General features: G+C 42.8%; 3 protein-coding genes across 7 annotated transcripts; 1 reads left to right on the plus strand and 2 right to left on the minus strand.

Annotated features, from left to right (window-relative positions):
* Positions 1-236: 236 nt before the first annotated feature.
* Positions 237-1,262, minus strand: LOC132197910 (paramyosin-like). The gene is made up of 5 exons (XM_059621514.1): positions 1,098-1,262; positions 935-1,022; positions 769-829; positions 461-716; positions 237-392 (listed from the first exon to the last, which is right to left on the minus strand). Exons 1-5 carry the CDS (start codon positions 1,162-1,164, stop codon positions 304-306), a joined length of 561 nt encoding a protein of 186 aa, XP_059477497.1. The 5' UTR covers positions 1,165-1,262; the 3' UTR covers positions 237-303.
* Positions 1,263-1,363: 101 nt separating this feature from the next.
* LOC132197908 (C-type lectin domain family 4 member F-like) lies at positions 1,364-10,582 on the plus strand. Of its 2 annotated transcripts, XM_059621511.1 has the most exons (16): positions 1,370-1,486; positions 1,553-1,714; positions 1,775-1,838; positions 1,902-2,000; positions 7,096-7,140; positions 7,196-7,309; positions 7,368-7,475; positions 7,557-7,700; positions 7,755-7,791; positions 7,850-7,908; positions 7,967-8,084; positions 8,141-8,826; positions 9,184-9,615; positions 9,675-9,848; positions 9,901-10,087; positions 10,146-10,582. In XM_059621511.1, exons 2-12 carry the CDS (start codon positions 1,590-1,592, stop codon positions 8,374-8,376), a joined length of 1,149 nt encoding a protein of 382 aa, XP_059477494.1. In that variant the 5' UTR covers positions 1,370-1,486; positions 1,553-1,589; the 3' UTR covers positions 8,377-8,826; positions 9,184-9,615; positions 9,675-9,848; positions 9,901-10,087; positions 10,146-10,582. The 2 variants fall into 2 exon arrangements, with proteins under 2 accessions (XP_059477495.1, XP_059477494.1); XM_059621512.1 differs by having other exon boundaries at positions 1,364-1,491; positions 1,607-1,714; positions 1,775-2,000.
* Positions 7,826-13,258, minus strand: LOC132197904 (uncharacterized). 4 transcript variants are annotated; one of them, XR_009441913.1, is made up of 4 exons: positions 11,193-13,258; positions 8,451-11,139; positions 8,277-8,383; positions 7,830-8,223 (listed from the first exon to the last, which is right to left on the minus strand). XR_009441913.1 is itself a non-coding variant. In XM_059621506.1 (2 exons), coding segments are annotated over exons 1-2 (2,067 nt in total). In that variant the 3' UTR covers positions 7,826-11,138. The 4 variants fall into 4 exon arrangements, 1 of the variants encoding a protein (XP_059477489.1); XR_009441911.1 differs by having other exon boundaries at positions 7,829-8,223; positions 8,277-11,139; XR_009441912.1 differs by having other exon boundaries at positions 8,277-11,132.
* Between the last annotated feature and the right edge of the window lie 2 nt (positions 13,259-13,260).

Consider the following 13,260-nt stretch of genomic DNA (forward strand, 5'->3'; position numbering starts at 1 on the left):
ACGACTGAGGCGCCCCGTCGGCCGCTCCTAACATTGGCAAACCCGCCAAACCGAGCGCCTTTTGTTTGTTTTATTTAGAATTATTTTGATATACATTTGAAGACGAAATTAAATTCCCAAACTGCGGTATGCTGCTGCTGCTTCTGCTTTTTTCAGCTTTTAAATTTTTACTTTAGTAATTATGTTGAATATTTACATTTTTTATTAATTTAAATAAATAAATTTACTAGAGCAGATCAAATTAAAATGATGAAAATGTTTCAATTTATTCAATTTACATTAAATTCTCTCCTTCTTCTCACTTCACTCCTCATCTGACGAAGAGCTACTGGATGAATCGGAACCTGGTTGCACCTCTTTCTCTTCTGACTTTTGATTATTTCTCAGCTCCTCTGAAAATTTTATAAATTAAATTAAATCAATATTAATGTAGGAAAAACAATTTGTTGAAAGTGCTTACCATTTTCTCGTTCCTTTTCTTCTAATTTTTTCTTCAGCTCCTCAATTTCTTCAGCTTGCTTTTCGACCTTACTTTTCAGGTCGTCAATATCGCTGTCCTTGGAATTCAGTTGAGAGTCCAGACTGTCCAGTTTGCTATGCAAATCGGACAACTTATCCTTCAAATCGTCCTTGTCTTTTTTTAATTCGTTCACGGCACTTTCCAGCTCCTCAATCTTGGTCTCTTTTTCGTTCAGCTTATGCTCACACTCTCCGAGCTGAATTTTTTCTTTTAATTTAAGTTCAAAATTTTTTACAAAACAATCTCACCTTGATGACAACTATCTTCACATGCTCCTCTTTTTCGTGGATTAAAATCCGCGCGCTCTCCCTGTTTTAACACTCAAATTCAATCCAGAGAATAAAATAATGAAAATTGATTAGAAAGACTATACAAAAAGGAAGAAACAGAAAAGTGATTTTAAAGTCAACTTACAAGTCTTCGACGAGTTTTCGCAGCGTGTCTTTGACGTGATCGCAGAAGCGTAAACCCTCCTCGACCAAAGCCTTTCGCGTTTCCAATACTAATAAAATATAAAAATTTGTTTTATGTTTTATGTTATTCAACACATTATGAATTTATATTAAAGGAAACAAACCCGACGAAATTCGTTGGATTTCAATGCTGCTTGAGCTCGTGTGCTCCTCAGATTCGTACACCGACATAATTTTCTCTCTTAGAACAGATTTTTGGTGAAGTAAAAAATTACTATAGCATTAACAGCAGAGCGATGATGGGTGGGTACGGTTGCTGCGTTTTATCTCTAAATATGAGGAAATTTTAGCCCGTTTTCATTGATAAGAAAAGCAATCAATAAAGATAAAAGTGCAGTCGCATATATATCTTTTATAGTGTTAAATACTTTGGGAAAAAATTAATAAATCTTCACTGACAGGAAGTGCAAAATCTATTGCAAATTTATTACATCCGGCTTGTAATCGCAATGATGTCCGCTGCTCCTTGCTCAATATAGAGAGCTCAGTCGAAGTTAAGTGTCGCTGCACACAATATATTGCATAATTTTCATTAAATTTTTTTAATACGTTCTAATAGTAAAACAAATTATTCTTGGCCCTTTGCAAATGAAGTAATGCATTCGACAGTCAGGTGTGTGTGCTTCGTAGCGTTTTTATCGTCTCTGGCCATTAATCATACAATATCGAGTTTGAACGTTACTGAGAATGACAATGACAGTACTCTTGAAATTGATGAAATGTGAGGTGCTTTGGCAACTTTATTAATTGAAAATTAATTTTCCTACTTGAAATTTTAAAGTGAAACTGCCAATGAAGAACCTGAAATTACAACCATTTCGAGCACTGGTCTCGCGGACTTGCTGGTTTGAGATCACAAATATATATAGTTGTCATGAAGATGTTAAATTGATTTGTTAATTAAATAGCCCATAAAAGTTTTGGATGAACGTTTGGCAGTGTGGATGAGGAATTTGGAGACGAGCATTGTTTCAAAACTTCAATCCACCACATCGGTTTGTCCTCAGGTATATCATTTTATATTTAATAAATCATTAAAAATAGTGATCCGCTCGCGCCGATCGCTCTCATCTGCATCGCGCACGCCGCCACGCATTCGGGGGGCTCGGCGGACATTATTCCCACGATCCCTCACGCTCACTCTCCAACTCCTCTCTCCAGGACACACTTGTCAGGATGGTCCGGAGACTCTGGCTGAACTCTAGGCGCGTTGGGCCGGCTCTATCCCTCTGCGGGACGGAGTTCTCCGACCGCTGGATTCGCAAAAGCTGCACGCAGAATTTTCTAAGTCCCGCTGCGCTTTATTTGCCGCTTCAACTGCCAACAGCTCACTCCTTTTTGGGGCGCCGATCTTCCCGTTGATCTATCTGCCGCCGGAGAAGATCTGGAGGCTCTTTTGCACCTCCCAATGAGGCGGCTTTTCTTCTCGACGAGCAGGGAAGATCTGCGGTGCTCCAACGCTGGATGCTCTCGAAGCTCGAAGTTCCCCGGTGACTCTATCTCTCTGCAAGGCTGATATGATCTGCGGCGATTTGGCTCCTCCCTCTGGCTGCAGGATCCGCTGCTTGGATAGAAACATTATTGCATCGGGATTTAACTAACGTAACGCGTGGCTCCATAAACCGTGCACAGGTTTACAGAGCCAGCGTTTTGCTGCAGCCAGACTGAGTAGGGAAACCGGCATAGCCTCCGGCCGCCCTCCTCAGCCTGACCCGCAGGTCAGCCTGGTGGCAGCCCTTGCGGGCCGCCGGGGGTCTCCGCTCCCCGCTCCCGAAGGAGCCGGAGCAAGGAGTGCGCCGCTTACCGAGCGGCTCGGGTTTTTATATCATTTCTTCTCATTTGCATATATCGACGATCCTGGGAAATCGGAGACCCCTAACTCCACCTTTCTTCTAGAAGGTTCTCGAACTTTCCAATGCTTAAGGTATAGGAGATGACCACACTCCCCTCTTGCCGCACTCTGATTGGCCGCCCTAACTCCAGGGGGCTGGCCGAAGCCGCAGCGCCCGCGACACGTCGCCACTCGCCTGCATAAGAAAGGCCAGGGTAAAAATCAGCGGAACTAACTTTCTCTTCCCACTCCTTCTCTCTTGCTGCTGGCGCCGGCGCACAGAGCGCCCCTCTTCCGCTGCAGCCAACACATCAGCTGGGCACGAAAACAAAGCTAAATCCTCGGCAAACGAAATCGCGGCTCTGATGATAAATAAAATGCTTAAGCGAGGAACAACAATAAACAATAAAGATGGTGAATCAAATCCTCCCTTCCGAGCTTAGCATTTCACTAGCTCCCCTCGCGCATCTTGAAGCTCTTGAAGATCTCTGGTGGTGGTTGAAAAACTCTCCAGGCTGATAGGCTCCCCACGGGCTTCTTGCTTCTTGGAAAAATACAAAACTTAGACTACGTGAACACTGAGGCTCGAATAAAACTTAAAAGCACACATTAAAACGGCTAAAACTCCACTCGGGAGTTGACTAGCTCAAACATGGTTGACACAAATCGGTTGACTAAATCTTGACTTGATCTGGTAGACTCATAGTTGGTTGATCTCATAAATTGGTGTTTTACTACAGATAGACGGTTGACTTCGCACATTGTCGGCGGGCTACTTCCCAAAACTGCTCAGGACTCTTCACGGCCCTGGCCAACTCTTCAAAAATATCCCGCAACCTCCTGAAGCATATCACTACTTCTTGGCATATATGACTTTCTCTCACTTTTGGCGCCTGTGCACGTCTGCACAAATTCTCTCTTCACTAACTCTCTCTGGAGACTTCTTCTCCAGCCTTCAGGGTTACGCGGAAACTTCTCTTCTATTCTACCTCCTCGGTACCGGGATAAACTCTTCATGTTTATATTATATCTTGATCATGATCTTGACTCTTAATCTCTCTTCATATAATTCATGTATATTCATATTCTCTCTGAACAATTTCTTTCTTGCGCGCTCGTCTTGATGACTCTTCAACGTCAACTCTTCATCTCGCCGACTCTACTTGACGACTCATTCTCTCTTAGTGGACTCTTCATCTTCCACTTCTCTTCTAATTTGGTACCCTGGTGCGAAATACAACCACACGTCTTCTGAAGATCTCGGACGAAACTGGACAGCAAAACTTCCTCCCTGACTTATCACTGAGCTGCGCACTTGAAACATAGAGGCCGAATGCACAAGTCGTCCTTAACCAGCTAACTGGCAAAAGCACAATCGAGAAGAGATAACTCCCCGCGATCATAAGTGCTGAACGACTGGCTCGAACCTTCATCTCTGCTGCTTCAAATCCGCATTCGCTGATTCACTTGAAGCACAAAACTCTGCTCAAAAATCACGACTTGCAAAACTCAGGACTGTCAGACTCGTTGAATTTCCCACGATGGAAGATTCCCTGATGACTGTCCCACGACGGATGTTCCTCGATGCAGCTCTCCCGAGCTGTGATGAATAAAAACGATAAAACTCTAATATTCTATAAGCTTTAAAACTAACGGCACAATCTAAAAACTCTTGGCAGTTGATTCATTCGTTCTCAAGCAGGTAAAGTTTCGTTCTTATTTCTTCACCTTCCTCCCGAAGTTAACTCTACGCTCTACCGGCACATCTTAGCACATGAATTCAAAAGCTGAACAATTCGTTGGCTGAAACTCTTGCATTTGAAGCTCCTCTAGTTGGTTGGCAGATGTTCTGCTTTGACGCTAAAAACGCTGCCACTGATGATGTTATTCCAACTCTCTAATCCTTCTCAGGCCTCCCTCTGCATGACCCTCGGCACCCATCTGTCCCGCATGAATAGTTCTGCCGTCCTGCAATGAAGATCTAAACCATTCCTGCTTCAGATCCATCGCGGACCGGTTGTCAGAACACTCAAGATCCTGGGGCAGCCGGGGTTTCCGTCAGACAAAGTTCCTCCCTCATAAGATCGCTTGATTATTGCTTCTCTGCTTCTGAGTTCTCCTTGATGGTGTTTCGCATTTCTGCGTTCGGTTCACTTGCTAACTTAACTTCTGTGCTCTTTGATATCTCCGTGATCTCTGAAGATTTCACTGATGTTTCGCCTGTTTTCCTTGTAGAGCTGATTTCCGCAATCTGAACTTAATTCAGTCACCTTTAAGCTGAATCTGCTAATATTTGGTAATGAGGCTCAAAATCTGCGTTGACTTGCATTTTCTTGTTGATTTAACTTCGGGCCGCTTCTGTTGAAGAAGCTCTCTGGTGTTAGAAAATTTTACAAGATTTCTAAAATCTTGCTGCTGAAGTTCTTTTGACGATCTTAGTTTGTTGATAATTCTCTGACTTGCTCTGTGACTTGAAATTTCATCTTGGAACTTTGAAGATATCTGCATTTGAGGGCCTGCAGTCCCTTTAACGCTCAATCTCAAAGACTTCTGCTTTGAATTTTATTCGATGATTCTATCAGCAGAGCACAACTCAGTAGATCTTGAAGGTCTTGAAGCTGAAGATCTTGAAAGCTTCACGGTGTGATTTCTCTCTCTGGGACTTAGAATTTCTCTTGAAGTTAAGTGGGTGGTGTATTTTTCTTGTCTGAGTGAGGTTCATTTAAAGCTGGAGTAATCCCACTTCTGACACCACTTGATCCGTGTCAGAAGTGCTTCAAAAGCCAGCTCAAGGCTGAGGGATGCTCGTGGGCAGCTCTGCTTCAGATCCCACTTCTGACACCACTTGATCCGTGTCAGAAGTGCTTCAAAAGCCAGCTCAAGGCTGAGGGATGCTCGTGGGCAGCTCTGCTTCAGATCCCACTTCTGACACCACTTGATCCGCTCGCGCCGATCGCTCTCATCTGCATCGCGCACGCCGCCACGCATTCGGGGGGCTCGGCGGACATTATTCCCACGATCCCTCACGCTCACTCTCCAACTCCTCTCTCCAGGACACACTTGTCAGGATGGTCCGGAGACTCTGGCTGAACTCTAGGCGCGTTGGGCCGGCTCTATCCCTCTGCGGGACGGAGTTCTCCGACCGCTGGATTCGCAAAAGCTGCACGCAGAATTTTCTAAGTCCCGCTGCGCTTTATTTGCCGCTTCAACTGCCAACAGCTCACTCCTTTTTGGGGCGCCGATCTTCCCGTTGATCTATCTGCCGCCGGAGAAGATCTGGAGGCTCTTTTGCACCTCCCAATGAGGCGGCTTTTCTTCTCGACGAGCAGGGAAGATCTGCGGTGCTCCAACGCTGGATGCTCTCGAAGCTCGAAGTTCCCCGGTGACTCTATCTCTCTGCAAGGCTGATATGATCTGCGGCGATTTGGCTCCTCCCTCTGGCTGCAGGATCCGCTGCTTGGATAGAAACATTATTGCATCGGGATTTAACTAACGTAACGCGTGGCTCCATAAACCGTGCACAGGTTTACAGAGCCAGCGTTTTGCTGCAGCCAGACTGAGTAGGGAAACCGGCATAGCCTCCGGCCGCCCTCCTCAGCCTGACCCGCAGGTCAGCCTGGTGGCAGCCCTTGCGGGCCGCCGGGGGTCTCCGCTCCCCGCTCCCGAAGGAGCCGGAGCAAGGAGTGCGCCGCTTACCGAGCGGCTCGGGTTTTTATATCATTTCTTCTCATTTGCATATATCGACGATCCTGGGAAATCGGAGACCCCTAACTCCACCTTTCTTCTAGAAGGTTCTCGAACTTTCCAATGCTTAAGGTATAGGAGATGACCACACTCCCCTCTTGCCGCACTCTGATTGGCCGCCCTAACTCCAGGGGGCTGGCCGAAGCCGCAGCGCCCGCGACACGTCGCCACTCGCCTGCATAAGAAAGGCCAGGGTAAAAATCAGCGGAACTAACTTTCTCTTCCCACTCCTTCTCTCTTGCTGCTGGCGCCGGCGCACAGAGCGCCCCTCTTCCGCTGCAGCCAACACATCAGCTGGGCACGAAAACAAAGCTAAATCCTCGGCAAACGAAATCGCGGCTCTGATGATAAATAAAATGCTTAAGCGAGGAACAACAATAAACAATAAAGATGGTGAATCAATAGCAAAAGGACTCTCTCAATGAAATATAAATAAAAGAAAGGAATAATCGGACTAAGTAAGTCAATTTAATGCATTGCTTGTAAATTTTAATCAGTTTATTTGACAATAATATTAATATTTTTAGTCGGTCGACCAGTTGAGCCTTAAATTAAATGACGTGGGCCGAAGGGTTTGTTAAAATTTAATCCTTTTTATTTGTTTTTTGAAAAGAAAATCCATTTCAGTTAGAAGAGCTAATGCAGCGGGAAGAGGAGCGCGACTGGGAGTTAGAACTTTTAAAAAATGCGAGCCGAGCGGAAAAAATTATTCTTGAAAATAAGCTGCAAACAACAGAAAAGGTATATTTTTTTTTGCAATTTTTCAAACAACACGTCATTTTGAGAATTTTTAATTCAGAGGGTTGACGAAAAAGTGAAAGAGCTAGAGGTAGGTGCAAACCAATTGAAGGAAAAAAGCGAGGCAGAAAAGCAGGTGCTGGAAAAGAGTCTTGAAGAAGCCGATCTGGTTAGAATTATATTTATTATTAAAAAATTATTTTCATAAAAATTTCAAATTATTTTATTTCTCGTGACATTTTTCTATTAGAAAGTGAAAGAGGCTTTGCAAAGGAATCGATATTTGGAAGGCCAAATAAAGATCAAAGAACAAGAGAGGATGCACCTTGAAGACACTTTAGGAGTGTGCGAAAGCAAAAAGGATGCATGCCAGATCGAGCTTCGCAAAACTAAGGTCTAATTAAATATTTAAAAAAAAACATTAATAATAATTTATATGTTTAAAAAGATGACAAGATTGGCGAGGGAAAACTGCCACAAAGCACGTATGCTAATGAACATAATATTAAAAATGGCTATATAAAGTAAATTTAACCTATATAGGGGGAACAGACTTAAAGATATTGACAAACGACAAGAGATACTTCATCCGTACAAAAGCAGTAAGTTTTTATTTTCATGAGTTTTAATTGTTACATTATAATTTTAAAATTAAAAAAGACTAGTTGGGCCGAAGCAAAAGTTTTCTGTGAATCACGAGGCATGTGGATGGCGTCGGCCAAAAACAAAGCAGACCTTGCCGCACTGTTACAGGAGACCGATCAGTTCGAGAACTTTGGTATATTATTAAAAATTATTTTCAATTCTAATCGTAAATTTTTTACGAATTTAAAGACCGATGGTGGTTGTCAGCGTCGGATATTGGTCAAAGGCCAGGTGAATTCCGCTGGATTGATGGCAGCCCAATAGACAAGAACCTGTGGGACAAGCAAAGTGGAGAACCTGACGACCATGGCGAGGATAAACAGACCTGTGTCCTCATAATCTCTGGAGAAAACAAGAGATTGTATGACGATCCCTGCACCCTCGAACACAACATCATATGTGAATTACCTGCTGAATGCTACTAATATTCCTCTAGAATTAAAAATATAACGCATATAAGTTTGAATTAAAGATAGATAGAGTATTTATTGAACACAACTAGGTGTACAACGGCCCAATCAGCAAGGAATATGTCTGGAATATTGCGAATATTGAGTTTAATGTCCGAATATTGCAAATGAATATTGTGGGAATATTCGAGTGTAACGCTTTTATGTGCGATTTACATATTCAAGCGGTGGCGCCATTGGTGGTGGGAATTGGAACGAATGCAATAGTTGAGCTGATCGACATGTAAACAAACGTTTGGAACTGTCCAAAAATACCTTTTTCTTTGAAATTTTTGATATCCTAACAAAATTTGTCTCTTCAAATCTATTGAGAAAAAGTATTTAAGTATGTAGCGAATTGAATTTGTTGTTGCTTGTCCGTCTGACAAACGAAAAGCAATCGGAAATAAGATGATTGGGATGAAGGTAAATTTTAAAATAATTGAATAAATTTTTATAATGTTTGCTTATTAAATTTGCCGGTTCCTTCAAAATAAAGTTTTGGCCCTTCATCTACTCTTTATGATTTTCAAAAGGAAAAGGGGTCAAAAATGTGACCGGGGTGTGGAATTGCAAGTGGATAAAACTTGGCATTTAGAAAAAACTTTTCAAAAAATTATTTCCGCCAATTTCATCCAAAACTAAAACTGATTAAAGAGTATAAAATTTTATTACTTATTTTTATTAATGAAAAATATTTAATGTTTAGCATGACAAGACTTCCATGATCTTTTGTGCATCTCAAGTGACAATCATAATTAATGTGACATTTTTTCTTTGAAGGTGTATAATTGAACTTCTTGGGTGTGAAGAGGAAGATCGAGGCCGCCTGGAGACCGACCGTTCAAGCCGTAGTAGCCGCCAAAAAGAACCCCAGCAATCCTCAGGATAAAATGTACTGCTTGCCAATGTTTCCGTACCCGTCCGGAAATCTGCACATTGGCCACTCCAGGCTCCAGGGTCTACGCCATTTCGGACAACATGGCCCACTTTCATCGAATGAACGGAAAACACGTTGGTTTTATTATAACCAAATTACTTTTGCAGATGTGGAGGAGCAGCAGAGCGCAAGACTGACACACTGGCCACATTTTTTTACTCGTCTTGGTACACTTTGGGCTTTTTGGACTCCAAGAACTCTGAAAAACCATTTTGATCCTGCTAAAGTCAACGCCATGATGCCTGTTGATCTCTATGTTAGTGGAATCAATCATGGTAATTGAACAGCAAAGCTCGCAATTTTTTTAAGTAAAAACTAAAAAATCAATCCCTAGCTAAGCTGCACTTGAGTTATGCTCGGTTCATGGGTCACTTCCTTCACTCAATTGGCTGGTTGGATCGACGTGAACCCTTCTGCCACCTCCTTGTGCAGGGCAAGTTCATGGGCAAGAGCTACAGAGTGGAAAACTCTGGCAAATACCTTCGAGCCGACCAATTGGACACCTCGGGTATGAAATTTTTAAGCAGGTTGAGTGCGAGTTAACATTTAAAAATTGACAGGAAAAGAGCCTGTGGTGTTGGGGGCGGGAGCTGCGATTGTCGAAACGTGGGAAAAAATGTCCAAGTCAAAGTTGAACGGAGTTAGCCCGGTGAAGGTGGTGCAAGAATTGGGCTGTGACGCCACTCGACTTGCGATTCTGGCACAGGTGACACTGATCACCTCAGAACAGAAAATCGCCAGCAGAAAGTACTCTACTTTGATTCCTTGAAAGGAAATGTGCTCATATAATTTGTACTTATCTTAGCTTGCCAAGGAATCCTCAATTGGCAAAATAGCATTTGGAAAGTTATGGATGAATTTCTAGAGAAAAGAAATTTAATGCAAGTCATGTGTATTAATGCACATACACACTACAGACGGTAATTGGAGTACGCCCTACTGGTTCCACGCAGTCCTGCATACTAAATGACCACACAGTTCTAGGACGCTGTCAGGGTGCCATCAAGTAAAGCGTAAAAGCAATTATATTCAATATTGGTATAATTTACCAAGGGGAAACATGTGATTTTTTTGTAACTAAAAATTGGACAACACTGCTTCTTGTCTTTCACTTAACTAAATGCTGATAATTGGACTTAAGCAGCTAATAATGTTGTATATTTTTTAGTTTTTACTCCTGATAAATTTAATTTCAGCTGACTCACTCCTTTACGTCTTCCTTTCTCAGCTACTATACAAAATATTTCAAATTAAATTTTGTTTTTTCTTTCAAGTATTTACTTTGCTTTATCAATTATCACTACTTTCACTTAATGTATTTAGTAAACAATTTTTTAATAATTGTGTGTATTGTTTTACGCAAAATTGAATAACTGTACCAATTTAATGACCAAAATTTCTTGCAGAATCATCAATCATCATAAATCAAATAACTGTGTGGAGCAGTGGTCATGACAAAAGGAAATTGTGGAAGGACGACATGGTGGCTGAATCTTTTCTGCTGAAATTAAGTTCGAGTGAAAGTCAGATAAGTGGATTCATATTTTAGGAATGCGTTTCTTTTCTTTGATTTGTGTTTCAAATTTCTAGTCATAAATGCAACACAGCAACATGAGGAAAAGCAAGATCACAAAAGCTGGTATATACAAACAATGAGAATGTGTGCTCAAGAACGGATGCCAGACAGAATGGCCGAAGGACAGGTCATGAGGCGCTGGATCAGCGGCAAGTTAGGCAAGTGCACCAGCCTTTAGCCATTTGGATTACGCGCTGGGCCTCTTAATTTTCGATTCTGTAATCTCATTTTAAAAAAATTGGTAAATTAACAAAATATGAAATTTAATTTTTTTACCACACGCAGGTGTGGAGAATTGGCATGGCGACAAAGGTGCCATCAAATGGCATGAGGATCATCTTTGCTGCGACCTTCGACAGCGGATGCTGTGTTTGGACCGAGCTGAACTCTACCTTATGAATTCCAAGGCTTGATGACGGATAAGGAGTATGGAAAAAATCACCAGTTTTCACCAGCATGTTGCTGACAAGGATTGGATCATCGCCATGATCCCCTCGAACAGAAAGCAGTTTGAAAATTTGTCCTTCCCAATCCATGTAGAAACTGTCGCCTTTTGTGTTCAAACTCAGCTCTATTCTTCTGAACCTCAACGCTCTCAAGGGACCTTTCTTGTGACGAAGATAGACTACTGGATCCTGATCTAATTGTCGCACTCTGACTTCTCTTGATTCGGAGAGACGACGTTGAACTTGGGCAGCCGCGCTGTGTCCAGTCCGAATCAGCCTCACTAAGTGGCCAAGCTTAGTCTCGGTGCTGTATGTGCTGAAATAATCTAACGTTTTCTTCAAGTTCTGCACATCCTCGTGCAGGTGTTGCATGCAGTGGACGTTGAAGACGGTCTGTCCTTTACCGTAAAATTTGTTGTAGTTTGACACAAATGACCTCAGTAGACTTCCTGCTGTCTCAACTGCTTCAGGCTTTGTAACCATGACTGGGCTGCGCAAAATCCTAACCGCCGAGAAGAATTGCATTAGGTGGTCAAAGACCTCATCATCCACAACGCCTTTAAACAGAACTGGAAGGAAATAAGTGTCTACTTGGCGGAACATTGTGGCTTTCCATGCTCGGAGATGGCGAAGTGCAACCAGCTTTCGCTCGAAGTCTCGAGGTGAAAACTCCTTCAACGCATCAAGTCGTTTTCCTACAATTACCGATTTCTGTTGAGTCAGCCTTGCTTTTCCTTTCTTCTCGACAAACATATGTTTGATTAGTCTTTTCGTAACTCCCTCATCGAGGGCGTGCATAGGCTCCAGGGGGAAAGACGTAATCATGTTCATTGACTCAACCTGCTCGAATAGGGAATGGCCACTGTGGTGAGCAGGGTCATCCCTATTCAAGAAGCTTTCATGTGTTCTTAAGATGGGTTCAGTGACTTGTGCTTGCGCAAAATCCATTCTGTGATTAATGGACTTGCCAACTACTGTGCACTTTTCGCAGGCCTTTGTCGCTGTATGGCCAGCAGTGCATTTGAGGAGTGAACGAGCCGGCGCATCACCAGTGGCAAAGAGGAGTTTGAACTTGAAATCAACATCCTTGATTTTTATTGTGTCAATCAATTTGAGCTCCTCAACAAAGTCCTTGAAAAATTCAGTGTGGTCTGGCTTGCTCTCGCCAAAATACATTTTAATAACAAACGGCTCCGACTCAACGCCGTCGTAGTGGAGCTGGCCAACGATGGGCCAAGCTGTTTTGCAAAAGACAGGTGCCTTGTGCAAGCTGACTCCATCGGTTTTAAAGGAGAATGGGATTGATTTAGTTTCCATCGCTTTTTTCCACAACAAGTCACTTCGAAGCAAGTGCTCGGACACTGCATGCACAATGCCAAGGTTGAACGATTCACCGGTGGAGTCTTTGATTACATTCGTGGAAAGGTCCGTCTTTAGAAGCGTTGGTGCCCGCACAGGGAGGTCTCTGAATACTTTTGTCGAACTTAAAAATTTACAGAGCTCCTCAAGAAAGGACTGTGGTACCTTGGGGTACTTTTCACACAGCCTCCTCAATTCCTTGACCAGTCTCTCTGTATCACTTTCGAATTCGATTTCGTCATCAGAAGACATGGAGTCCTGCGTGGTTGGTAACGAGTAATCACTGTCACTGTCACTATCTGAAACAATATAAGTGCTCGAGTCTTGGCTGCAGCCGGCCACTGTTTCAAATGTCGGGGAAGAAGGAATAGTAGAATTTTGACTGAATACGTCTTGACTTAAGTTTTGATTTATTTCAGACTGTGATGAGAAACTTATAGCATTGCTGTCCTGAGTGTTACTTAAAGAAGTTCCAGTTTCATTAACAAGGGTTTGAAGGGCTCGATGCACCGCTACACGCTTTCTGCTGCTAGCCATTT

This window comes from Neocloeon triangulifer, unplaced genomic scaffold, assembly GCF_031216515.1.
Source record: "Neocloeon triangulifer isolate White Clay Creek 2 clone unplaced genomic scaffold, ASM3121651v1 ptg000012l, whole genome shotgun sequence".
Lineage (NCBI taxonomy): Eukaryota > Metazoa > Arthropoda > Insecta > Ephemeroptera > Baetidae > Neocloeon > Neocloeon triangulifer.

What these genes read in the sequence shown, in the direction of transcription:
- LOC132197910 (XM_059621514.1), bottom strand. Translation starts at nt 1,164, where the DNA reads ATGTCGGTGTACGAATCTGAGGAGCACACGAGCTCAAGCAGCATTGAA. An exon ending in AATCCAACGAATTTCGTCGG is followed by an intron (nt 1,023 to 1,097) that starts GTTTGTTTCCTT and finishes ATATTTTATTAG; the next exon opens with TATTGGAAACGCGAAAGGCT. An exon ending in CGAAAACTCGTCGAAGACTT is followed by an intron (nt 830 to 934) that starts GTAAGTTGACTT and finishes GTGTTAAAACAG; the next exon opens with GGAGAGCGCGCGGATTTTAA.
- LOC132197908 (XM_059621511.1), top strand. Translation starts at nt 1,590, where the DNA reads ATGCATTCGACAGTCAGGTGTGTGTGCTTCGTAGCGTTTTTATCGTCT. An exon ending in CTGGTCTCGCGGACTTGCTG is followed by an intron (nt 1,839 to 1,901) that starts GTTTGAGATCAC and finishes TTAATTAAATAG; the next exon opens with CCCATAAAAGTTTTGGATGA. An exon ending in TAAATGACGTGGGCCGAAGG is followed by an intron (nt 7,141 to 7,195) that starts GTTTGTTAAAAT and finishes AATCCATTTCAG; the next exon opens with TTAGAAGAGCTAATGCAGCG.
- LOC132197904 (XM_059621506.1), bottom strand. Translation starts at nt 13,258, where the DNA reads ATGGCTAGCAGCAGAAAGCGTGTAGCGGTGCATCGAGCCCTTCAAACC.